The following is a 26,628-nucleotide window of genomic DNA, read 5'->3' on the forward strand; positions in this document are numbered from 1 at the left end:
AAAAGCGTAAGGCCACTTTCCAGAAACTCTGTGCAGAGCTTTCCCCAGCCCTGAAGTGCAGCAATACTAAAATGAGAGCTGTTCTGACAGTGGAGAAGCAAGTGGTGATTGCTCTGTGGAAGCTTTCAATGCCAGACTGTTACCGATCAGTGGGGCATCAATTTGAAGTGGGTAAATCTACCCTGGGATCTGTTGTGATCCAAGTTTGCAGGGCCATTAATTGACTTCTGCTAAGAAGGGTAGTGACTCTGGGCAATGTGCAGGACATAGTGGATGGTTTTGCCGCAATAGGGTTCCCTAACTGCGGTGGGGCGATAGATGGAACGCATATCCCTATCTTGGCACCAGACCACCTTGCCAAAGAGTACATAAATTGAAAAGGAATACTTCTCAATGGTGGTGCAAATGCTGGTGGATCACAGGGGCTGTTTCACCGACATCAATGTCGGATGGTCGGGAAAAGTGCATGACACGCGCATCTTTAGGAACACAGGTCTGTTCAGAAAGCTGCAAGCAGGGACTTTCTTTCCAGACCACAGAATAACCATTGATGATGTTGACATGCCAATCGTGATCCTGGGAAACCCGGCCTACCCCTTGCTCATGAAGCCATACACTGTCCACCAGGACAGCAGTAAGGACTGGTTCAACCATAGGCTGAGTAAGTGTGGAATAGTGGTGGAATGTGCCTTTGGACATTTACAAGGTCGCTGGCGCTGTTTGCTTACTAGGTTAGACCTCAGTGAAAGCAATATCCCCATTGTTATTGCTGCCTGCTGTGTGCTCCATAATATCTGTAAAACAAAGGGAGAAAAGTTTCCACTGGGATGGGGGGTTGAGGCTGATTGCTTGGCAGCTAATTTTGAGCAGCCAGATACCAGGGCACTAAGACAAGCCCATAGATGGGCTCTGCGTCTCCGTGAGGCTTTGTTGTTCCTTACCAAACTATCCCCTCCATTGCATTTTCCCCCCTATAAACTCCACCCCCACCAACCACCATGTGTGGAATGAATAAAGAGCTTTTATTCCCTCAATCAGTTTTATTTGCACACAAATCCACAGACAGCAAAGAAAAGTAAGGTAACCTTGGGGAAAAGGGCTGATAACTTTGTGAGGGGAGAAACAAGGAAAGCTTGCTTCTAGATGCACTGCAATAACCATCACAAAGGTCTGGGAATGGGCACCTTCAGTTCCTTCTACCCTCCCCTGGTGTTGAGTGCAAGGGATACTGAACCACCACCCCCCAGCCACATAGGACATTTGTGGGAGGAGGATTGAGAACTGGGTGATGATGGCAGGCAGTTCTGCATAGGCTGCAGAGGGAGTCGAGCATCCAGCTGCTTTTCTTGAAACTCAGCCAGATGCCTCAACATGTCTGATTGCTCCTTCATAATCTGCAGCATCTCATCCTGCGTGGCACCCTCCTGTTCCCTGCATACTTTCTTATCCTCCCTGTCCATGGTCAGGTTCTCGGACAGTGAAATCCTTCATGCTCTGAGCTCCGTCTCAGCTGTCTTGCACGTGTGCATTAACTTATTGAACATGTCCTCCCAAGTCTTCTTTTTCTGCCTTCTTATCTGGGAAAGTCTCTGTCCTGCTGTGGAGGATGCACCGACGGACGGGGTTTCAACTGCAAGGAATGCAAACCACAAGGAAACCATTCACAGTGCATGCATTGTTTCTGGTGCAAGGTTGATTATTTTTATTTAAAAAAAAAACACTCCTTAATGCACTTCGCTGCAAACCACAACGTAATCAGAATCGCTAGCTATTGCAAGTGACTGTTTGCTGCTCCAGCCGTAGTAAGTATGGCCACGAGGCATGGGCAACAGGTCTTGTGCTGCTACTTTTGCAGTTACATCAGTGGGAGCACAGTTGGCACTTGAGAAATGCCCTCTTCCCCCTAGCAACCTGGATGGTGCTTGAGGACATGCACCAGTGTAAAGCTCCCCAAATAGTTTGTTTTTTTTACAAAGGCAGCACTGGGTTGCGGGGGAGGAAGACTCACAGGGAGCCGTCCCCCCTTTTTTTCAATGCTGCTTGAAATACACGGTGATCCTTTCCAACCACAGCCAAGGCACGTTAGGGAAAGTGTAGTTGTCTGACTCAGATTTCACCAAAGGTGGGTGGATTACTTGTTGTATTGTTTGTGGTTCAAGGGCTTGCATTGAAAACTTCACCCATTTCCCCTAGGTAACCTTATGCAATATCAGTCTTCTGAGGGTAACAGAGGTGGCAATGGAGAAGATGCTGCAAGCGTCTGAGTACAGACCTGGTCCTAATGCTGTGTGCTGCAATGATGCCAGCAGAGTTAATACTGGAGTGACGTGGGAAAGTGTTCTACCGTGGTGGAAGAAATAAGGCAGCCCTTCCCAGAAACCTTGTGCAAAGGATTGCAGAGTACCTCAATGAAAGCTTCCTAGAGATCTCCATCAAGGATTCCCAGGCCATCCCTGTGCAAATAAACAGTCTTTTTCGGGGAGCACCTTCTGCGTAGCTGGAGTGGCCACCGGGAAGCAGATACCCACTACACCTTCTTTTTTGTTCTGATTAAACATAAACAATAATAGTGTGTAACCCCTACCGCTTGCCTGCCTCCCATTCTCCTCCTCCTCCTCAACAATGTCCTCCTCGTTGTTGCCCGAGGTGGCCTGGGACTCCTGGGAGGTATTCACGCTACGTTTTCGGGCAGTGGTGGGGTCGCCACCGAGAATCACATGCAGCTCCTCGTAAAAGCGGCATGTCTGTGGGGCAGAACCAGAATGACTGTTCACCTCCCTTGTCTTCTGGTACGCTTGCCGAAGCTCCTTTACTTTCACGCGGCACTGTTGCATGTCCCTGGTGTAGCCCTTCTCCCCCATGCCCTGCGCGATCTTGTTATAAATGTCAGTGTTTCTTCTGCTGGATCGGAGCTGTGCCTGCACAGACTTGTTTCCCCACACAGCAATAACATCCACCGCCTCCTGTGTACTCCCATGCTGGAGCTCATTTGCGGCATGGAGTCTCCATGGTCAGCTGTGCTGACGAGCTCTCCGTGCTGATCAAACAGGAAATGAAAATTCAAAAGTTCCGGGAGTTTAACAGGGGAGGGGCTGTTTGCTGTGTACCTGGCTGCCGTGCAGTGGAGTTGAAAGTGCTCTCCAGAGCAGTCACATCAGAGCACTGTGCGACACCTCCTGGAGGCCAATTCATTTGAATTACACAACGCAGTATCTACACTATCCCCATGTCGACTTGTGGATGTCGAATCAAGCGCTGCGCCTCTTGTGGACGTGGAGTAAAGAAGTCGACTTTATAGGTGACTTAGGTCAGCGGAAGGGACTCGGTAGTGTAGATACACACATTATTAGATCGACTTAACGCGCCTTCTGTCGACCTAAGTTTGTAGCATAGACCAGGCCTCAGTTGTGATTCTTCCAATAGAAGATCTGAATGCATCTATTGCTACTGTTTCTCCCAACAACACCCTCTTCATGTGGATCTTGTTGTTTCTGCTGCAGAATATGCAAAGTACACAGGCTATTAAAATACATGCAATGAGTATTCTTTTCTCCCTAACCACAGCTATTAAAAAAAGAGTTTATATGAGAGAAGAGAACTGTGGAAAGAGTTCAGTCTTCTTTCTTTTTCAGCTTGGAAAAGAGACGACGCGGGGGGTATGATAGAGGTCTATAAAATCATGACTGGTGTGGAGAAAGTAAATAGGAAGTGTTGTTTTCTCCTTTTCATAACACAAGAACTCGGGGTCACCAAATGAAAATAATAAGCAGCAGGTTTAAAACAAACAAAAGAAAGTATTTCTTCAGACAACACACAGTCAACCTGTGGAACTCTGTGCCAGAGGATATTGTGAAGGCCAAGATTATAACAGGGTTCAAAAAAGAACTAAATTCATGGAGGATAGGCTCATCAAAGGCTATTAGCCAGGATGGGCAGAGATGGTATCCCTAGCCTCTGTTTGCCAGAAGCTGGGAATGAGCAATAGGGAATGGATCACTTGATGATAACCTGTTCTGTTCATTCCCTCTGAAGCACCTGGCGTTAGCCACTGTCAGAAGACAGGATACTGGGCTAGATGGACCATTGGTCTGACCCAGTATGGCCATTCTTATGTTCTTTATTATCTGCAACTCGGATGGGAAAGTACAGTTGCACAGATTGATGTATGAGTTTACTGGTTCTTCTAAAAAGCTTCTGAGTATACAGCCACTATGTAAGTGAAAGATTATTTAAGAACTATTTTTCACACTGGGGATATAGCAGGCCAAAAGATCTAAATATTTACTCAAGATCTAGACATGGTGATCTGTACTTTTTTTTATACTACTGTAACACTCTTCTGTTGAGTTTTTCACCTGGGAAAATTCAGTTCCTTCCGGTGGTGTAAAAATCTGCATCTTATTTACTCAAATCAAATCGAATGGGGTGACTGTTACTTTAGGATCTGATTCAAACAAATGCTGAGGATCACTCTTGTACCTGTGTCAAGAGCCTGAAAGTGGTTGCTTCCTCTGTCTGTGTTGGGGGTGTACTGGTTCTCCTCCTCCTCCTTCTCCTGGAGGTCACACACTGCCATTTTTCTTCCCTGTTCTACAGCCCCCACTGCACTGCTCTCTCCGATTCTTTGGCATGCTGTGCCCTCAGTACCAAATCCTGACTACTGTCCCAGAAGTCTTCATTCTCTGATGCAACACAGGGTCAATACTTGGGCCTCCAGTCCTTTTAAGCTTTTCTTCCAGTATGGAGACTAGTTTGCACTTGGTACAGACAAAGTTGCTTCTGTCCTCTGGGACAAAGACAAACATAGCACGTCCTGTGCAGGTCACAACAACTGATCCCTCACTATCTATATTTTCTTCCTTGTAATGTATCAAGAGCCTTTTCACAGGATGTATTGTATCGTACATTTTGTAGGAACATAGTTGCACTGAGTTAAATTCTTGTGTTGTGTGCTGCAGCTCCACCCTAGTGCATCTCTCTTTTCCCCCAGTACACCACCTGTGCCAGGGACTTCCAGGGGGGTCTGTGATGTTGGCAAACCAGGTACCAGCTCTTGTTGAGGTTTAGGCCTTAGCTGAGCACTGACAATTTAATTGCTGGAAACCAGTCCAGCTCACCTGTGTATAATATCTTTATCACATGCTATAAGATAATATTTAAGTTTTTGCTCTATAACAGTAAAAAGTGTTTGCCCCTGAAACTGTCAATCTGTCGGAAGGGATTGTCTCCTGCTCATTAAGAAGGCTATCAAAACTAAATGGGCCATTGTGGGACATCATAATACAAAGACTTTAATTGCCCCTTCACACCCATGAAGAGGCTAGGTGGCAAAGGGCTTATCCCATCCACTTGAATTTTGGAATAAAGAAATAAAGATAGTGAACTAGAAAATCTTTAATCTCTTTTGCTGTTTGGACTCTCATAGGGCCAGAGCTACAAAACAGAAGCAGAGATCCTCACGGTCAACCTAGGTTAGCCCTAAAAGACATTTGGTGCTGACAGATTATTACAACTCTATCACCTTTTGGAACCATAGACCGTAAATCATTTGTGTATATAGGTTTGCCTTCTTTAACCTGGAAATAACTCTCATTTATTTTCTTAGTTGTTAAATCCTTTGTTAGTTTCGTATAGGATTGCCTACAAGTGTTCTCTTAGGTGTGAGATCTGAGGTACTAATTGATGCTGGGGTAAGTGACTGGTCTCTTGGGACTGGAAGCAACCTGAATCTTTTGTGATCTTTGGTGTATAGCAACCAACTATCACTAAGGCCAGGTCTGTATCGGTATAATTATGTCATTCAGAGGAGTGAAAAATCCACACCCCGAGTGACGTTGTTATACTGACCTAACCCCTCATGTAGACAGCAGTATGTTGACGACCTTCTCCTGTCGATACAGCTACTACCTGTGGAGAGGTGGATTAACTACACTGAAGTTCTCCTTTCGGTGTAGAGCATCTTCACTTAAGCACTACAGCGGCACAGCTGCATCATTTTAATGTAGACTTCCTGACCAGCTTGCTTTGATGGCAAGGTAGACTGGAGTGCCCAAGGGGACTGTTTGTGACTCCATGGTAAGACTGTTACAGTGCTGCTGGAGTTCCCATTTGTACTGGGTTGGTGAAATCTAATTATAGAACATACCACCCCTTTGGGATCTCTGCCCTGCCTTTTTTGACAGTCTGCCCTGAGGTTGGCACTCATGATAGTGAACCACTCCAGAGAGTGTGACAGGGTCTTCTGAAGTAGCCTCATAGAAGTGTTCTCCAGTGTCTGCATTAAAGGAAATCCCATCCAGCTGGGTCCAGTGCTTGTAGGGCCCTTCATGCTGCTCTGTCCCTTTTTAGTTGGTGTAAAGAGGCCAAAGTGAAGGGTGAGCATCTCTCCTACCATGTTTTGCTATTGGAACAGTAGTAGTGGAAATAGACTGGATTTCAATTAGATAAAGGGCCACTCACCTTTGTGAATGAAGAGGAGTGTAAATGGCATCTTCATATACCTGCAAGGGCTGCGATGCCATTGTTGTGGAATTACACTCAGGGGAGGTCAAGCAGTGTTTCCACCAGAGGGCTGGAAGCAGGCTCTGAGCCTGCTAGTGAAGGCTTCAGCCGTCAGGTTAATCCCAACTGTTTTAGTGCTGCCATCTGTGCATCAGCACTGTCCTTTCTGTGGGCTGTTGGCTGGCTACATGCTCCCTGACAGAGGGGATGCTACAGGCACATTGCACTGTTGCAACACCATTCTGGGTGGACCTTCTGTTGCCAAAAGGCCATATTCAGTGGAAGCTAGCCCAGAGCCTCTAATGAATCTGGCCCAGTAGCTTTTACTCAAATAATAGATTGCATTAAACAGTTGTGTAATTTTTTTGGGGAAAAAACCATACCAAACACCTTTTAGGTAAAGTAAAATATCCAGCCTTTAGTAGGAACATATTGGAGCCAGGACTCCTGGGTTCTGTTCTCAGCTTAGCTGATAACCAATTTAATTCCAATTCACAGGTGTACAAAATTTCACTTGCATTGCTTGAATTCTGCTGACAGACTATGATTTAGTTTTCATTTTTAATTTCCTTTTGTCTAAAGGAAGGACATTAAATGTAAAAATAACATAACATAGTTGAAAACTTAAAGGGACACACAAGTTAAAATTGATATTGTAAACCAATTTCTTTGTTACCAATAATACCTTAGAGTATTAAAACTGAAAAAGTTGCAGTTACTTTTCATTATTTTTTCCTTTTATCCCTTTCTCTTAGCTTGGGCACTGAAAACCACTTTTGTCAATTTCAGATTTTCAGTGGTGCAATATTTGGGCTGCAAATTCTACATGAAATTTGTTTTGTTAAATGAGCTGCTGTTTCGATGAGACTTGTAAAAAAAAAATTCACAAACATTATTAGTCTTTTGGGGGAGATTTCAAACTTTCAAAGGGCAGTTAGACACCCAACTTGTATTGAATGTCAATGGGAGGTGGGTGCCCTTCGTTTCTTTGAAAAAAACCTCTCTCTCTCTCTCTCTCTCTAGTTTTATACCAGCTCACCCTTTAGAAAATACAAATTTTGGGTCAAATTTAATTGTTCTGTTTTAATAATGCAAGTCTGAAAACAAGTTCAAACTATATTTAAGGTAAATATTTAACTGCATAAACTTAATTTAAAAAATTCTATATGTTGGCAGTGGGATATCAACTTTTTTGAACAGTCTAGCCCACGAAAGCTTATGCTCTAATAAATTTGTTAGTCTCTAAGGTGCCACAAGTACTCCTGTAACTTTTTTGAATTTTGTCATGTTTGTTTAAATTCTCAACCTTGATGTTGTATTAATGTAGACATTTGTATTTATATAGATTTTTGTTGATGCTTTCAATCAGTGGGGCTGTGTTTTCTAGCATCATTACTTAAGCCTCTCGAGTTGATAGTTGCAGGGAAAGCTACCAAGGCTGTTAACTGTTCTTGCTTTGGATGCTGGGATTGGAATTTTTCAGGGCAGGACATTGGAAACTTTCTAGAATCTATTTCATTCCCTGAATGAAGACTGAACGTATTCTTATGTGCGAAGCCTAATAGTAATAATACATAACAGTTTTCAAAGAAGAAATTGTTCAGTGTTTGCTTGAACCTTGTTTTCCATGCAGATATGCTGTCAACCATCTTGAAATTTAGAGAATAGTAAAAGTATAAGGAAAAATGTCCTATTATTGAAAGTCACGTGCCCTGCTTTCAAGCGAGTAACTGTTCTTTGAAAAGAAACAACTCTTTATTGAAATGTTAATGTTTTCCATTGTTCATTACAATTTGGGTAAATCTTGTACTTAAAATGTTTTGGAACTACTTGGAAAAAAGTTTTAACAGTAACATAACTTTGGGTCAGACTGTTCTATCAGCTGTTGAATGCTACATCAAAAGTAGAAAATGTTTTTTCCAAAATATTTAACTCCGAGGTATCCATATAATACACACAATTATTTGAGAATCTTTTTGTATTCATTAGAAGATCATTTCTTACCCCAACTCAGCAGCATTATTACCATGCAAATGGGAAGAATGTAATTAATTAAATGCAGTATATCTAAGATCAGATCTTGTATGCCCTTTGGTTCTTTTCCTCTCATTGACATGAAGTAAAAGTCTTTCCATTGCACATATTGAAGCCTGGAATTTCTATGCTTCCTCTAGCAATAGTTGACTACACAATAAAGTTATTAAAAAAAAAAAAAAAAAAAAACCCAGGCGTAAGAGGGTTTCCAGAGATTGCATGGTCAGTTTATTTGAATTTTTGGCTAAGATAAGTTGACTATACTTCAATTTAATACTAGGAGCAAAATCACAATAGTTTAACGTATGAATTGCTTTTGTAACCATATTGGTTGTAGTTCGTCGTTGGCTGTATGTGTGTGTGCCCAGTGTGCTGTCCCAGTTCTGCGCAGATAGCTGACACAACAGGCCTCGTTCTAACTGCCCAATAAGACCACAAGACTTGGTTTAGTAGCGAAGGGACCCAGCCAGGTTTATTGCTGAAGAAGCATAGTGCTAATGTCCTGGTTCAATGGTTATAGTACACTAACACATGTAAGAATTTTCAAACCCGGGCTTGAACTTGGGGCTCTGGTGTCCACACTGCAGCACGCAGACCTGAGACAGCCCAACCATATCCCAGAGTCCCTAGCACCAACCCAAAATGTGGCTGCTCTAGCCCTTTGATTGTAGTGCACTGTGGGAAAACTTGACTGTCCACCCTGCACATTACAAGAAGATTGAACAGCCTGCCAGTACAGCCTGCCAGTACAGCCTGCCACGGAGTCCTTTTGATCAGTGCGTTCCCAGGTACCAGAGCCAGCAAGATGGAGAAGGCACTTTTTGAAGAACTTCTGTTGCTTGTGCTTTGAGTCCTGTGTTAGGAAATGGGCAGAGCTTCCATGAGGTGCTGGTGGACATTTTCGCAGTGTTTTCTGACCCACCTAAGGCACCTGACACAGCTTATAACGGAGGAGGAGGGGATAGAGGAGGAGGAGTACCCAGGCATGGCAGACTTGAACTGGCTGATGCTTCTCAGAACACCCAATACAGCCTCTGATGCCCCCCTGTGTAGACCGGTGCTATGTAGACAAGGCTCCATGCTTGCCGTGGTATGTCGTCTGCACTGGTAACCCAGGAAAAAAGGCGAGAAACGATTTTTTGCCATTGCTTTCACGGAGGGAGGGAGGGGGGGCCTGACGACATGTACCCAGAACCACCCACGACAATGTCTTTGCCCCATCAGGCATTGGGAGCTTAACCCAGAATTCCAGTGGGCGGCGGAGACTGCGGGAACTGTGGGATAGCTACCACAGGGCAACACTCTGAAAGTCGACACTAGCCTCGGTACTGTGGACGCACACCGTCGACTTAATGCGCTTAGTGGGGACACACATAATCGACTGTATCAAATCGATTTCTAAAAAACCGACTTCTATTAAATCAACCTAATTTTGTAGTGTAGACATACCCTGAGTTTGGACCCAGGAAGTGCTGCTGCTGCTCCTTTTCCAAAGCCTGCTCTGGAACTAGTGTCAGCAACAGAATGACTTAATTGTCCCTACTTGGTGCCTGCTACTGGCTCCCATCAATCCCCATGCTGGGTTCTGGGGCCAGCGGGGCACCATCTCAGCTGACCAGGTCATTGTGCCAACCACCCAGTCAAGCTCCTCATAAAACGGGTATGATTTTGGCCAGTTGCCCGAGGTGCGGTTCTTGTCCCTGGTTTTCCAGTACTCACCATTGAGCCGCTTAATCCACTCCCTGCACCGGTCACTGGTCCGGTAAATTTGCAAAGCTGCCAGCTTCTTTGCTGTTTGCTAGGATGCATGGTCATTCCTGGTACTCTTACTAAAGTCCACAGTTTTACTGGACTTGCACCCAAGATTTACCAAAATCAGGGTGTGCTCCTGTGATCATGAAGCAGCACACTTTGCAAAATGCTCATGCTGTTCAGTCTCCACTGCAAACATAGAAGGCTCTCTGGTGTGTTTGCAGATCAGTGGTAAGTAAAGTCTTTTCCAGAACAAATCATCCCAGGCAGTCACTGTCCTCTGCCTGGTCTGTGCCATGTCCCCATTGGCTGGTAGGGAAACCCAGGCCCACCCTCTACTCTGGGTTCCAGCTCAGGGGTCCTCTGGTCAGCAGCCAAGCCCTGCACTGTCCTACCTTGCTGCTTTCACCCTGTATCTTTTCCTACCTTCCTAGCTTCCCCCTCCTTTGGGTTTGCCAGCCTCCCAACTCCCTCCTCTCAGGGAGTAACTGTGGCCTACCCTCTAGCCCATAACATACCTCCCTTCTCTCAGGAAGTGATTGCAGCCTACTTCCCTACAGGCCCTTTTGTTGCCAGCTTTCTGGCTTATATAGGCCCCTCCAGCTGAGCCTGTTTCCAATCAATTCCTGCTCCCTGGCTCCTCCTCCAGGTGTTGCCTGTGGACTTAATTGGCCCACCTGGCCACCTGAATGCCTTCCAGTCCTGTGTGGACACCCCAGGGAGTTAAGTGGGCTACAGATTGTTGTAATAAGCCATAAATCCACTCTCTCTATTTAGTTCATGATTTTTAGTATCTAGCAAAGTTATGAATTTAAGCTCCAAGACTTATCTTTTGAAGGTGTTGCGCAGGTTTCCTTTGAGGATGAGGACTGAGAGGTCAGATATAGAGTGATCGCTTTGTGAGAAGTATTCATCTACATGTGATATGGTGTTTTTTGTCTTCTTAATTTTTCTGTGTGAGTTTGAGAGTGTAGTGATTGTCTGGTTTCATCCGCATTTAGTGCTAACAACATGTGGTGATAGGCACACGTATGACCTGCGGATCTTGAAAGGTGTGTTGTGGAGTGTGCTGATCATTGTAGCAGTGGAAGTACGTCTACAGATTTTGCATATGTTATTCTGGCAGGGTCAGGTGCTGCTTTGAGTTGAAGTGTGTGGAGCTTTCTTCTCGTGATGAGCTTGGAGAGGTTGGCAGGTTGTTTGAAGGCCAGAAGAGGGGGTTCAAGAAAGATTCCTTTCAGGATGTGGTCCCCTAATTGTATACAGGATTGAAAGAAAGATTATGTAAGACTAGAGACAGGTCCATGTTGTGAAGTAGGAATCTCTAAGAAATGTGATTTGGTTTTGGAGGGAAGAAGCATGAGTGCTATGCTCCAGCTCAGCAGTCTGTTCTACTCTTGGGCAGAGAAAATAGTCTCAGAACCCATCATTAAAACTGGGTTCAGTAAATATTCAGCATATTAAGAAGAGAAATCCTCTATGTCCCTGTTCTCTTTAGCTGTATGATTTCTTCTAGCTAACAATAGATTAACATCTTTTAACAAGTACTAATTTGAAGCTTAAAATTCTTGTTGCTTACTAAAATACATGTAAAAATAACAGGAGTACTTGTGGCACCTTAGAGACTAACAAATTTATTAGAGCATAAGCTTTCGTGGGCTACAACCCACTTCTTCGGATGAAAGCTTATGCTCTAATAAATTTGTTAGTCTCTAAGGTGCCACAAGTACTCCTGTTATTTTTGCGGATACAGACTAACACGGCTGCTACTCTGAAACCTAAAATACATGTGTGTTGCTCTTTGATTATTGGGCTTTGTTGTAGCAGTCTCTGATATAAAGCTCCAAGGATTGTTTTAATTGGAAGTGGGATTTTACATTTTAAACAGGAAAAAAACAGAATGTTGTTTATTTCTGCACTTTCTAAAAGGGATTGAAAGGAAATGGGATAGGCAGGTGTGGGTAGAAATGAGTTATAATAGTTGATGGAGGTGCTTTGTTTAGATCAAGGCTTTTTAATTGATTATCAGCTGCTGTCTCTGCAAATGGGTAGATAGTAGTGCATAATTACATGTTTCGTCATTATGACATGGAAGGAGAATTAATTTTTATTTCTGTGGAGAGAATTAAATAGAAAAAAATAGCAGGTTTAATGTGGCAGCTTTAGCTTCTTGAAAACGTGTGTGTGTGTGTGTGTGTGTGTGTGTGTGTGTCAGTCAAACTCTTCAGGGCAGAGACCATAGTTTATTTGTGGGTATATAATAGTGTATAGCACAATGCAGCTCCAATCAGGGCTGGTGCTGGTAGGGATCATCCTGACACAAATAAATAATAATATATGTGTGCATGTGTATCTCTCTAGGCATTATATCACCACCCTGTTTATATTTGTTGAAGTGATCCTGACAGCATTCCTATGAGATGGGGAAGTATTATCCTCATTTTACACTGTGAAACTGAGATCATGTGATTTACCCAAAGTCACATGAAGTCTGTCGCAGAGTTGGGAATTGTACCCAGGTATTGTGAGTTCTAGTCCAGTATCTCTAAGACCAATCCTTGGCCTCTTAATAATTTTTTCTGATATTGGGTTGCTTTTCTGGAGGTTTGCATTAAAACCATAAACTGGTTTTAAAATTTAAATTTAAAAACTGGTTAGTTAACAAATTGGTTAAAAGTTTTTTTTCTTTTTTCTTAAAGGTTTGTTTTATGTTTATTCATTCAAGCAAAAGTCTGACTGAGGTTATCTTGACTTATTCTGTTATATTCTTTGGCTCAGAAGTCTTAACTCTTTCCTCTCACGATCAATCGTCCCTTCTTTCTTCTCGCCATACAGAAATCAGTTAAATTTTTCACTGAATATATTAAGGCTTGTTTAATGAAACGGTATTAAATACAGGCAAGCCCAAATATGAAATAGTTTGAGTAAAATACATTGACTGCTATGAGAGATGAATCTTTCCTTTTAATTCCCTTTTTCTTTCTTCTCCCCTCCCCCACAACCATACATACAAAACACATATTCCAAAGTAATACCCTTATGAGTCAGTTCAGTGAAAGTTTTCCTAACTTAGATGTGTATTCAGTATTTTTCACTGCTCTGCAAAATTAGGGTTATAAAACCTCTAGAAGGTAAACAGAAACAAATATTTTACCCATTGCTTTTGCTCTCTCTCAAAGTGAAATTTGTAAACTATTACTATATTAGGATTACAGTATTGCCTACAACATGTTAAGTTCTTCTTAATATTTATTAGCTGCCAAAGAATTTACAAATCTAAAATAAGATAAGTCCCAGGTTGGTGTAATAGAAAAGATGGGAGATGAGGGTTGAGGGTAATAGTGATAGGAACAGGAATTGCATATACTAGCTATAAAATTATGTTCACACCATACACACAGAGACATAAAGTACTCCCTGCTCGAAGCTGCAGTGTTACACTGCTTTATTTCTTAGAGTTCAGAATGATAACACAGAAGAACCCAAAACCAGAGAGAGAGAGCTGGCTTCTCCCTAAAACAGAGGCACAATTCAATCCACTTTACTCTAGGGTGACTTGTGCCACAAGTACTCCTGTTCTTTTTGCGGATACAGACTAACACGGCTGCTACTCTGAAACCTTTCTCCATACTGACTCTGATTACATAGTTCTACACAGCACCCCTTAACCGGCAAGTAGGACCCAGAACCATCCCCTCTGCGCGCACACACTCTTAAAGTGATAGTTTGCAATTCCAGCACATTCCTCAATACAACGCAATAATTTGCATGTCTGAAATGAAAAGAATGTTTGTTTTGTTTTTTAAAATATTCATAACTCAGGTTTATGTGCTTGTGGGAGAATCAGACAGACAGAGGATGGAGGCTGGCATTGTTGGAGCCAAGAGGCCAGTGAGTTAGTGTACAATAGCAATGTACAGTCCCTACTCCAAAGTGGTTGTGTGAAAATAAAGAATACGGATTATGATGGAAACCTGGTTGTGGCTTTAACTGTAATCCAGCCACCATCCTATTTTCTGTAGCTTTGATACATCCAAACTGTAGACATCAAAGCAGAAAAAACAAAATGTGTTATGTAGTGGAAGTGGTAAAATCTGTCATTGTCAAACATACTTTTTTGTCATTATCTAATTCTTCTGGAAGAAATAGAGAGTCAGATTCATGAAAAATGATGCTGTTCTTTGTTGAGTATGTGTCAGTGTGGTTCACGCTGCAGGTGAACATGCTCCTGAAGTGTGAGAGATTGAAGTATTGAATTGCCATGTCCGCCAGGACTGCGCAATGTACTCTGTGCCTCCTTGTGCTCCTGTAGGAGGACATAAAGGATGGGGGGCACAACCATCACTTGGTTTCTTCTTACCACCCGTGACAACAAGATGGAACCTAGCAAGTCTCCATCCCCTCTATCCTTTAGCTCCAGCTAAACTGTCCAGAACTCTCACCATTCACTGTAGGAAAGTACACCAAATACACTTCACCCATCTGGACTAACTCCTTATTTTCGGACCATTGTACATACCTCCCCCAGTACAGATTCTCATGTACAGGGCAGCTCAACCATTTCTGTCTCATGGTAGACTCCGAGTCTTTGGGCTTCAAGCCCAGCCCTTCCTGTGACAGGATAATCCCACTAACAAATGGGCATAGCAAATGCTTCTTGTGCTTGGGCAAGAGTCATGTGTCAGATAGATGCTCAGTATGCCAGTCATTCTCTTTGAGGACTCGCAAGTCGTGGGACACTATTGAAGTTCCACTTACTGGAGTTGTCAGTGAAACTCTGTTTGGATCTGGAGGAGTCAGGTATCAGATTAAACAGTGTTCATAAATGCCCTTTCCAATAGCCATGCAATGACCAAGGCTGAAATGGAGAGAATCTCCGCACCGTAAAAGAGATCCAACACCAAAAACAACTTAGTCAGCAAGGAAGCCGATACCATTGGCACCAATGTCAGAGCCAAGTCTACCAGTAACCAGTGAGGCCATTCCAAATGTAAGGACAACGACTCGAGATGGGATTCTAGTGTTCTCCCATAGAGACTGCATAAAGAAATGACTAAGCCCCACACCAAATCCAGGGCTAGTGACAAGGATCTGACCTATCACGGCACTGACAAAACCTGCATTGGGACCGACCCCATTGCAACTGATGATGGGGCAGTCAAAAACTCCAGCAGAATCCTTTACAGTACCTATATATATATTTATATTCTTGGAGATTTCCAGTCCTATATTGGAAGCAACCTTGGTACCAAGACTACCTCCAGCACCAGTGTGGACCCCTGTACTGAAAGCACCATATGTTATGGTACCTCCTTTAAATGACATCTATTCCTCATCTCCCTCACCAGGATATGACTTCTCAACTCCCTCAAGCATGGAACCCTCTCTCTGAGTTAGACTGAGACTGTGGACCAAACCTGCACTTCTCCTTATAGGATCTTGACTCGCCAACAGAAGGAGTGGCTTTGACTGGCCATCATCAGACAGGTTAGCCATATCCTAATGGAATATTTACCATGGTCCTCCTTTGAGGAGCCCACCTCATCCCATTCTAGAAAGAGGAGGAAATTAGACTGTCCGGTGGCATCGTTGACCAGGCCACTGATATTGGGCCAAGAAGAATGTCAGGAACTGTGGCAGGATATGAGCCCCGAGAAGCAAAACATTTCTACTTTGCCTCCCAAAGACTTTTTGTCATTGTCACCAGGCAAAGTGGTAGGCCCAGTACCAGCACTGGAGGATTTTAATACATTTCAAGATCTGCTTATAAGATCTAAGGCCAGAAGGGACCATTTTGATCATGTAGTCGGCCCTCCTGTGTAGCACAGGCCATAGAACTTCCCCAAAAGAATTCCTAGAGCAGATCTTTTAGAAAAATATCCAATCTTGATTTAAAATTTGTCAGTGATGGAGAATCCACCATAACCATTGCTAAAGTGTTTCAATGGTTAATTACTCTCACCATTAAAAAAAATGTATGCCTTATTTCCCATATGAATTTGTGTACTTTCGGCTTCAGCCATTGGATCGTAATATACCTTTCTCTGCTACATTGAAGAGCCCATTATTAAACAGTTTCCCCCTAAGTATAGCCTGTAATCAAGTCATCCCGTAACCTTTTCTTTGTTAAGCTACATAGATTGAGCTCTTTCAGTCTATCACTATCAGGCATGTTTTCTAATCCTTTAATCATTCTCATGGCTCTTCCCTGAACCCTCTCCAATTTATCAACGTTCTTCTGGAATTGTGGACCCATGAACTGGACACAGTATTCCAACAGCAGTTGTTCCAGTGCCAAGTACAGAGGTAAAATAACTGCTCTACTCCTACTTGATATTCCCCTGGTTATGCATCCCAGGATTGCATTAGTACTTTTGGCCTCATCATCACACTGGGAGCACATGTTCAGCTGATTATCCTCCATAGCCCCCAAATTTCTTTCAGTCATTTCTTCCTAGAATAGAGCCCCTCATCCTGTAAGTATGGCCTACACTTCGTTTTTGAGAATAGCAGACACTTTAGAGGTAGAGAAATCAGTTATCCAAGGAAAATCTCATAAATTGTTCAATATACTGATGATTTTGGGCCCAGCCAGAATTGCCCTTCCAATAAAGGCTGGTCCCAGTGGAAGACACCCTCTCATTGTTCAGCTAAGCCTCCTTGTGAACTATGAGAAGTCATCTCTCTTCCCGTCTCAGATGATAGAGTTGATAGGGGGTAGGATTGACTCTCAACGAGCAAAAGCCTACCACCCAGAGGGCAGGTTGCAATCTCTCCAAATATAAACTACCTAAAGCCAAGTCCCACAATGATGTGTACTTGTTTAGGCCTTTTATGTCACGTGTTGGCATGTCTGTATGTGACGCTGTTTGAGACTTTGCCTCTGGCCGAGGTCTGTGTACTTCCCATTCCAACATCTCAGGGTCTCACTTTCAGTCCTCCAGGAGCTGTGGCTGTGGTTAGACCCTAAGGATGCATGAAAAGGGGTTTCATTGGTTGTCCCCTCTGTGACCATGACAGTCATCACAGACACATCAGGAACAGGTTGGTGAACCCATCTAAACCATCTGCAGATGCAGACGACCTGGCCCCTTGTTAATAATCTGAGTTTGGGAAGTGTCTTTTAAACATGTTGCCCAAGGGGAGCTAAGAGTTAAACATGCTGTTCTGTTTTTCACATGGAAATGGCAGTTTTCAGTGTCTGGGCCACCATTGAAGCATCATAGACTGGGTATAGAAAGACCTATTGATCATCCTTTCCATTTAAAAAAAAAAGTATGTGTGTTGTTCATTTGAACACTTCAAGGAAAACCAAGTGTTTTCAATATGAACTGTTAGATGCACAAAGGAGGAATGATTACTAGGAGCATAGTATTCTGTGTATGGTGGTGTGTGACACTATTGCTATAGTTAATTTTTTTTTTTAACCCTAGAAATTCCTGCTCTTTAGAGAACTAGTAACTCAGCAATGTTAGTTTGCATCAGGCTTAAAATTAAAATGCTGTACAAGTTCTGAATGCCATGCAGAATTTTTATTTTTATAAAACCTAGTGTAATTTAGTTTAGTCAAGTTTTATTGGGAGATCTGGAAAAATAATTTTGTTTTAATAGCTTTCACTTTTTTTGCTTTAACTAAAATAGAATCAACTCTAAAAATGTTACAGGTTATTAGTTTATAATAGGCTGTTTTCATTCTACATGAATAATAGCTGCTATTGTGTATTTTTAGGACAGACTACTCAGTGTGTATACTGCAAGTGTACATGTTTATAAAATTCTGAGGAGACCACTGATTTCTATGAAAAATTGACTACGGTTAGTGACATAAATCATAGACAAAAACTGTGTGTTAAGAGTTAAAGTTGAGAGCACACATCAGTAATATAGACTAAAATACATAACAGGGATGGTATAATTATCTCAGAACCAAGCCTTATAAATCTAGAAAAGTCAGAGTTAATGTTAAATGTAAAAGAGATCCAAACATGTTAAGAAATGGAAATGCATCTTTATGGTAACTGGTTTCTTTTTTCTACAAATTCCCTAGGGAGGGTTCTTGCTCTTGTCTCTGTGAAGATGATTTGGATTACCTGCCACCATTTTGCACTAATTTACCCTTTATATTTTGAGTGTTTATGGTACTTCCAGAGCACAGTTCTTCAATTTGTTCCACAGAGTGCTGCTTAGAAGACCATCTTGAGCTTCTTAGGGAATTTATAGAACAAAGCCAATATGTGTTGTAAAGAAAACTGACTTCAGGTTCAGATGGTTTACTTTGCCAGTTTATTTTGTCACCTTCATGGTTGGGGATGTTGCCAGGATATGATGTGACTTGAAAGCATATAATATTACATTTATTTTTAACTAGATTCTGTAGAAAATTTAGAACCTCTGCCGCTCATTTCCTTGTGATTTATTTAAGAAATGTATATTCCCACTATTCTCAATGACTTGCACATTCTATAAAAGTAGACAACAAATAAGAGATGCAAAAATGAGATTACTTGTATTTTATTACGGTGGTATCTGGGCACCTCAATGAAGGTTCAGGGCCTCATAGTGCTAGCTGCTGTGCAGACAGATAAAAAGACAGTCCCCGGCGCAGAGAATTTACAGTCTAGATGTCGGACAGGATGTGACAGCTAGACAAAATACACAGGATGGGAGTGGGTTGGAGGATGAAGTAACAAATAGTACAGAGTTTAGAAGAAAAATGGAAGTCTCAGCTTGCCAGTAGCCTAACTAGTGCCAGACAGTATCTGTTGAAGCAATAGTATATCAGATAAGTCATAATTTGATTAAAATATGATTCATCTGGCTGAGTTAAGAATTTTTTCTTCAAAAGACAAATTTCAAGGGGACTATGGGCAAAGTTAATATGGTTACCTAAACTCCATGGAGATATGAAAGCAAACTAAGTAGTGAGAATTAACCATTCAGGTTCTTCAAAATTAGTATCTTTTTTGCAGAGAAAAATAAAATCTGAGCCTAACTGGATACCTTGTACTAATTAAAGTTAATTGACATTGGTTTCCTTGTGTTCCCTGCTCAGTGGATTACTAAAATCATTGGTGCAACTCCAAAGTATGGTACTTGCAAATGGAAATTGGTGCCAACTCCAGAGGGAGTTGCTGAGTAGTGTAGAGCAAGAAATAAGAGGACAGTAAAACTGGGTTAAACTAAATGTTTAAGAAATGTCAGTAGTTAGTCCTGTGGGATAATTCTGCCAGCGGAGGGGGACATTTTGAGAGTCAAGAGATATTTAACACTTACTTCTTCATATCAAATTGTTAGTAAATATATTGAGATGTTAATCCAAAGTACAAAGCCGTTTGGCCAGTTGTGTCAACGCTATTTAAATATTCATTTCTCAAGATCTATTTTAGTCCCAAAATACAATGCTCAATACACCTATTCAGTGAATAATAAATCGGTGACAGCTAATCCTTCAGTAACACTTAGCAAAGGTGGCATACCAGCCATTGAAGTAGCCTGGCTCAGCATAAAAATATATAAATGAATGTGTCTAGTTTAATAAAGATTTAAATTAGTTTAGGGCTTGTACGAACTTATAAATAGATTTTTGCCATGATGGGACTTGTTAAATTTAGGACAAATGCATGATTAACATGTGCATTGTGTAGTGATCGTAGTGCTTCAGAGCTGCCTGCTCTGAATAGCTGTCTCGGAGTCCCCCAGAATATTAAATCACCCAAAGTATTCATACAAAGGAAATGCAGAAATCTTTATCCTGAGGTTTTTGTGGGTAACTTATACTGCTAAATCTCTGTTGATACTGTGACTAATTATTTGTAGTATCTTTACAAGTCTGCTTATTACAATTTGCAAAACATTTAACTGAAAAAGTGAATACAGTAAATCATTTGTCTGAATCATTGTCAGGTAAAATGAATTTGAAGATACAATCTGTATTTAGGCAATAGTCTCTGAACACAATGGGCAGCTGAATTCTGATTAACGGTGCTATTTTTTAATTCATTTAAAAATGCCATGCAGTGAATCATTCAGAGAGTCATTCAGGTGAAGTTTAAATTAATGCTTTAAAACAAATTATAAAATGCAAGCAAACTCTTTTTTGGTGTGGTGGTGATGGGAAGGCTATGCATTTCTGGATAGACATATGAATGAAAGCTATTATTATACCTTGCTGTGGTACAGAAATCTTTCTTTTTTTTTTTTTTAAACAAAAACCATTGGCTATTAGCGTTGGCTGAACAAAAAATATGGTAGATTACTTTTTCAAAAGCCCACTGAGGAATAATGGGGACATAACAGTTTTCAAGTACATAAAAGGTTGTTCTTTTTAACATCTGAGAATAGGACAAGAAGCAGTGGGCTTAAATTGCAGCAAGGCCAGTTTAGGTTGGACATTAGGAAAAACTTCCCAGCTGTCAGGGTAGTTAAGCACTGAAATAAATTGCCCTAAGGAGATTGTGGAATCTGTGCCTAATCTGCTCTTAAAAATCTCCAATGACAAACTCTGGTCAGGGATGGTCTAGATAATACTTAGTCCTGCCTTGAGTGCAGGGGATTGGACTAGAAGACCTCTCAAGGTCCCTTCCAGTCCTACGATTCTTGAAGTAAGTGATATGAAGTAAAGTTACTGAAATCCTGCTGATACACTGCTTATGATAACTGCTCTGAAGGCAATAAGTGAGCATGAAAGAAGAGCCATTTTTTCTCCGTGTCTTTCCCTGGCTTTATTCCTAACTTTAAAAAATAAATAAAATAAACTAAACTAGACCCTTTAGAAGTGTCTCATCCTCAAATCTTGACCAACTTTTTATGTTGCCTTGATGCTATCAGGTCTGCTGCTGTACTTTTTTCTGCTTACTGCTCATCTTTGTCCTATATTAAATACACATTCAGAATGAAACCCTTACCTTTCCACCAAGTATGTGAACTCTTACTTCTCTGATTCACTCCCTTCTCTTTCCAGCCAGCTGGCTCAAAACACCTTAAACCAGGCCCACAGTAGAGTCAGACTCTGACCAAAACCAGCCACACCACCCTTCCACTCTTGCCTCAAGACCATCAATTCTCCCCCCCCCCCAACCCCCACCCCCAAGTCCTGGACCATTAAATCCACCATTTGGAGCCCAGGTTTCAAAACAAAACTTCACTTCTTCCCTTCAGATGACCTGCTTGCAGGCTACACAATACCTGGACAACTTCCTGATAATCTGTCTGTGCCTCTTCCATGGTACCAAAAAGAGCTCTTCTAAGAGCTTCCTGAGTGACAAATCTTCCACAGTAGCAGCAGAGAGGCTTAGAATTTAATGTCCATCAAAACCAAATTATTTCCTAGTGTTTTTTCCTCTAGGGCAAATTTGAGGAAACGTGGCCGGACAGTGTGGGGAAGTTTTCAAGTATGCATTGTCTTCCTATGTTGTACTTCCTACATGGACAGCCTGAATCTTTCATTCCTCGGTACTTCACACCAGTACTAAAATCACATAACACACCCCAACACAATTGCAACTTGCTACTATTTATTTAATGCTATAAATGGCTGAGCTTACAGGGACGTTGTCCCTTGGTGGATGCCAGTCACTGAATCCTAGGGTTGCAAGATGTCTGGTTTTCAACTGGAAAGTCCAGTTGAAAAGGGGACCTGGCAGTTCCCGGTCACCGGAGTAAACATGATCAGCCTCCTTGCCGAGAGGTGGGAAGAGTAGCAGCTGATCAGCTGCAGCTGCTCGCAGAGAACTGGTTGGCTCCCAGACCTGGCTGCAGCCTCTCCAGCAGAGAGGTAGGTACTGGCACTGCCACCTAGGGTTGCCAACTTTCTATTTGCAGAAAACCAAACACCCTTGCCCTGCCCCCTCCCCGAGGCCACGCCCCCCACTCACTCCATCCGCCCTCCCCGCATTGCTCACTCTCCCCCACCCTCGCTCACTCACTCATTTTCACTGGGCTGGGGTAGGGAGTTGGGGTGCAAGAGGGAGTGAGGGCTCTGGCTGGGGGTGTGGGCTCTGGGGTGGGGCCGGGGATGAGGGGTTTGGGCTGCAGGAGGGGGCTCCAGGCTGGGGGATGGGGCCGAGGAGTTCGGAGTGTGGGAGAGGGCTCTAGGCTGGGGCAGGGGGTTGGAGTGTGGGAGCGGGTACGGGCTCTGGGCTGGGGGTGCAGGCTGCAGAGTGGGGTCACAAATCAGGGGTTCAGGGTGCGGAAGGAGGCTCTAGGCTGAGGGCAAGGGATTGAGAGTGCAGGAGGGAGCTCCGGGCTGAGGCAGAGGGGCTCAGAATGCAGGAGGGGGCTGGGGTATGGGAGGAGATGAAGGCTCTGTCTGGGAGTGCAGGCTCTGGGGTGGGGCTGGGGATGAGGGGTTTCGGGTGCGGGCTTAGGGCTGGAGCAGAGGGTTGGGGTGTGGGAGGGAGTTCGGGGTGTGGGCTCTGGGTGGCACTTAGGCGGCTCCCGGATGCGGCCGGCATGTCCCTCTGGCTCCTAGGCGCAGGGGCGGCCAGGTGGCTCCGGGCGCTGCCCCCGCCTGCAGGCACCGCCCCCGCAGCTCCCACTGGCCAGCGCTCAGGGCGGGGCAGTGCGCCGAGCCCCTGTGGCCATCCCTGCACGTAGGAGCCTGAGGGACATGCTGGTCACTTCCGATAGCCATGGAATCTGCCTTAGCCCCACTGCAGGTGGCCAACCGGACTTTTAAAGGCCCGGTCAGCACCACCAGGGTCCCTTTTGGTATCTAATAACACATAGAGAACATAATAACACATAGAAAAGAGAGGGGATGGGCCTTTAACCAAATTAGAGGAAGATTTTAAAACTTTTTTTTTTTTTTTTGGATATTAATGATGGTGGTACTTCTCACTTAAGGTAGATGCATGGAAACCTGTTTAACCCTCACTTAAATCAGTTTAGTTTAATTTAGTAATTTACTAGTACATGCTAAACAAGGGTTAAATGGGTTTAAGTGCATGTACGTTAGGGGTGAGCTGTTTAACTACATAGACTTCAAATTAATTTAGTTAAGACTGTACAGCTTTTCTAATATAGACAAGCCCTAAGTATTAGAACACAATTGCAAATAGATGCACATTGGGTAAATGTCAATATGTATTTGTATAATACCACACTGAATCTGCTCATTAGGTTTGCTTCATTTGAGTGTGCAATCAGTTTTCTCTTTTAAAAAGAAACAAAGACTCTGAGAAGGTATTTGGGGAAAGCCTACCTATAGAAGAGGTGAGACATTTAATGAACGCACCTAAGGCTAGAGGTTTTTTCTACATGATTTTTCTGTGGAGAATTTTGTTGTAGAAAGGAATCAAGTATGAGAAAAAAGTTTTCCAAAAGGCAAAGAACAAATATTTCTTTTAAACCTCTCATTATGTTCTGTGTCTCATGAATTAGCACCATCTTGCTCAATCACACCAGCTTCCTGAGAGGGGGGAGTGAGCGATGGGGGCGGGGCAGAAGGAGCGAGCAGGGGGTGTGTCTTGGGAAGAGTTGGGGTGGAGCCTCAGGGGAAGATGTTAGCCAGGGGCAGGGCCCCGGGGGAAGAGGTGGGGCAGGGTGTTCGGTTTTCAGCAATTAAAAGTTAGCAACCCTACTGAATTCTACTGGGGCCCTCAGTGGCTCCCAGATCTCCATCCAGGATTTGTGTACACGGGGCATTTTCCAAACAAGTAACATTCTTAGTGGAAGCACTTTAAGACATATACTTTTCGTGGGTCTAGCAATAGAAATTCACAGATAGCATTATACTCCCAGCCCATGAGGCAAGGAGGTAAAAAGAATAGGCAAGCAAAACCAGAATAAAAGCAGCAGCCTGCCCACTTTTTCGTCTGTCTATAAAATTCTTTGCACAATGTAGAATAACAAAAAATATAGGATACCTGCCACATTCTTGAGAGGATGAAGGAAAAGAAGTAGAATAACAAAAGCAGTTATCAGAAGGCAATTGTTTGTTTTCAACTGATTGCTTTTTCTCCCATCCTACATCTTGAATTTCTGACTCGAAAGTGGATGTAGCAAGATGTGTGATTGAAGAAAGAGGGACACTGTGACAAAAGCAAATGCACCTTTACCTCCCCAATGGTAGATGAATGCATGGTTAGTGACTGTGTAGAGAGAAGCAATTCAGAGTACCTCTGTGTAACACTGCTCATTAAATGGTCATTAAACTGTTCAAGAACCTTCTTAGCTTGGGACCAAATCTGGCAAAGGAGAACTTGCATTCAGATAGATGGGTGGTGGAAGGAGTCATCTGTGTGTAAAATCACATGCAGACTATTCAGAGTTTTGATTTTCTATCATAGAATAGTATTATTAAAAATATCTCTCAATTCCAGTTAAGATTCACACTCACCTTTAGGGTTTAGACACACAACTTAATACATTCAGGCTAAACTATTGTAGGGTTTAATAGTGCATATGAAAAAAATTGGAGAACTTTTGTTTTTTATGAAATGACACATTTTCTTTCAGATACAGGTGACACATAACACAATCTTGATCACTTAGAGGAACCAATATCTTTACTCAGTACAGGAAATTTAGAGTATGACTAAAACGGTAACAAGTAACCTGATACATTTTCATGTCAGTACTCAGAAGGGAGAAGCTTGATAAAGTTGAGTGCAACAACTTTACATTATCACCTATGTCTGAAGTGAAACTACTGTGTTTTCTAGGATGTAGTACATTATTTCTGGTCAATATTTCATTTTTTTCTTATTTTGAATACAATAACAGACTGTTTTGCTGGTACAGCAGCAACACATTTCTACAAGACCTTCATTTGTCTCTGTTGCATTAGCAATGCAGATAATCTAAAAGTTTAGTTTCCTCTCAATAACTTAAAATTTTGTCATCTAAAAGTAACTTAGAGAGCTTTGTAAAAGACTTTGAACATGGCAACAGAAAGAAATGAAGTCTGAATCTTGATTATAGCTGTGAAGAGGCAGGTGATTAGATTTTTAAGGGAGAAATGAATTTCATAGTTTTGAAGTGAAATGGCTAAGTCATTTATCTGAAATGTGACCTAGCAGGGGCATAAACTCATATATCTGAACATCTTCAAGCCTAAGGTGGGAATCAGAGGATAGAAATAATTTTTATTATAATCCGTATAGATCTTTGTGAGACATTCAAGTGTTAATATGCAGTTGCAGTGTGAAGAATGACTAAAAAAGGTGGTTCAAATAGTATTTGAACGTACAAACAGGACATTCTGGGCCGTCTACCCTTCTTTGTACAACAGATATTAAACCAATATAGTCCCAGTTTCGTGCCTCTTCTAATTATTATTGAATTGACTCAAATTCATCAACATGATTATTGGAAAAGAAAAGATTTTTCTGAAAGAAAGCCCATTAAAGGACCACTATACCTATTCTATTTGTATTAATCATTTTTAAATCAATTGAAACGATTGATTTAATAATTTTTTTAATTGTCTTAACTTTGTGACCCACATTGCTGGGAAATCCTTAAATCAAAGCACTAAGTCTTGATAGTGAGTTACAAAACACTGAGCTTTATTGATCATGTCTGCATTGTATGATTATTCACAAGCACTGACTCTGTCCATGACCCACTCCTCTGGGAATAAGCAGTTCACAAAGGCTAGGATGAAGTGCATAAGAGGGAGATTGTGGTTTTGGTTGAGGCGGAAACGGTCTCTGGAAATGAGGTTCCAGAAAGGATTAGACTAATTCAGTCTTATCGCTTTTAGGGCATGCAGAAAGATGTCCTGTTGGAAAATACCCTCCAAATGTAATCAGAATGCAGATGATGATGATTTGCTTTGTTGTTGTTTTTATTAATCCTATAAGCAGGGAAAGTAAGAGGAGCAGAAGAATCCAGATAGTCCACTAGGCACCTCATTGTATCCTGATTTACCTGGGAAAGGCTTAGGTCCTACCTTTCTGGACATTCTAGAAAATATGAAGACAGCTATAATAGAATGTAGCCATCCTCTATTCCCCCCATACCCATGTGACACCCCCAAGCCATGCACACACTTTGAGCACTGTGGCAGAGTTGGATAAATCACCTGGCAATGACCTGCTGCATGATCTGATAAAAATCGAAACATCTCAGCAGGGCTACTTGATGCTAGCAGTCCAGGGACTCTGCTTCTTGATGATCCATTTTTCTCCTCTCTCTGCTCCATTCTAGCATGTTGGTAGGATATTGAGAAATATTAGTGTTGCTGTCTAAAGAACCAGGAATTTGGAGAATAGGACTTCTACCTAAAAAATTGCAGATATTGGACAAGAGGACAGGATAGCTAGACACACAACTTCAAATCCAAATGAGAGTGACTAGCATAATTGTAGACATGTCAGCCTTGATATTGTCCCATTC

At 42.4% G+C, this 26,628-nt stretch overlaps 1 protein-coding gene across 2 annotated transcripts in view; it reads left to right on the forward strand.

The window, feature by feature from the left end:
- PTK2 (protein tyrosine kinase 2) overlaps window positions 1-26,628 on the forward strand; it is a 297,965-nt gene that overhangs the window by 43,760 nt on the left and 227,577 nt on the right. Inside the window, exon 1 of one of the 2 annotated variants that reach the window (XM_065398776.1) lies at window positions 19,374-19,401. The exons of the other annotated variant lie outside the window; for it this stretch is intronic. Within the exon in view, the coding sequence (XP_065254848.1) occupies window positions 19,374-19,401 (28 nt within the window). Of the gene's footprint in view, window positions 1-19,373; window positions 19,402-26,628 lie in introns of those variants that run through there. 2 annotated transcript variants of the gene reach the window in all.

This window comes from Emys orbicularis, chromosome 2 (assembly GCF_028017835.1).
Source record: "Emys orbicularis isolate rEmyOrb1 chromosome 2, rEmyOrb1.hap1, whole genome shotgun sequence".
Taxonomy (NCBI): domain Eukaryota; kingdom Metazoa; phylum Chordata; order Testudines; family Emydidae; genus Emys; species Emys orbicularis.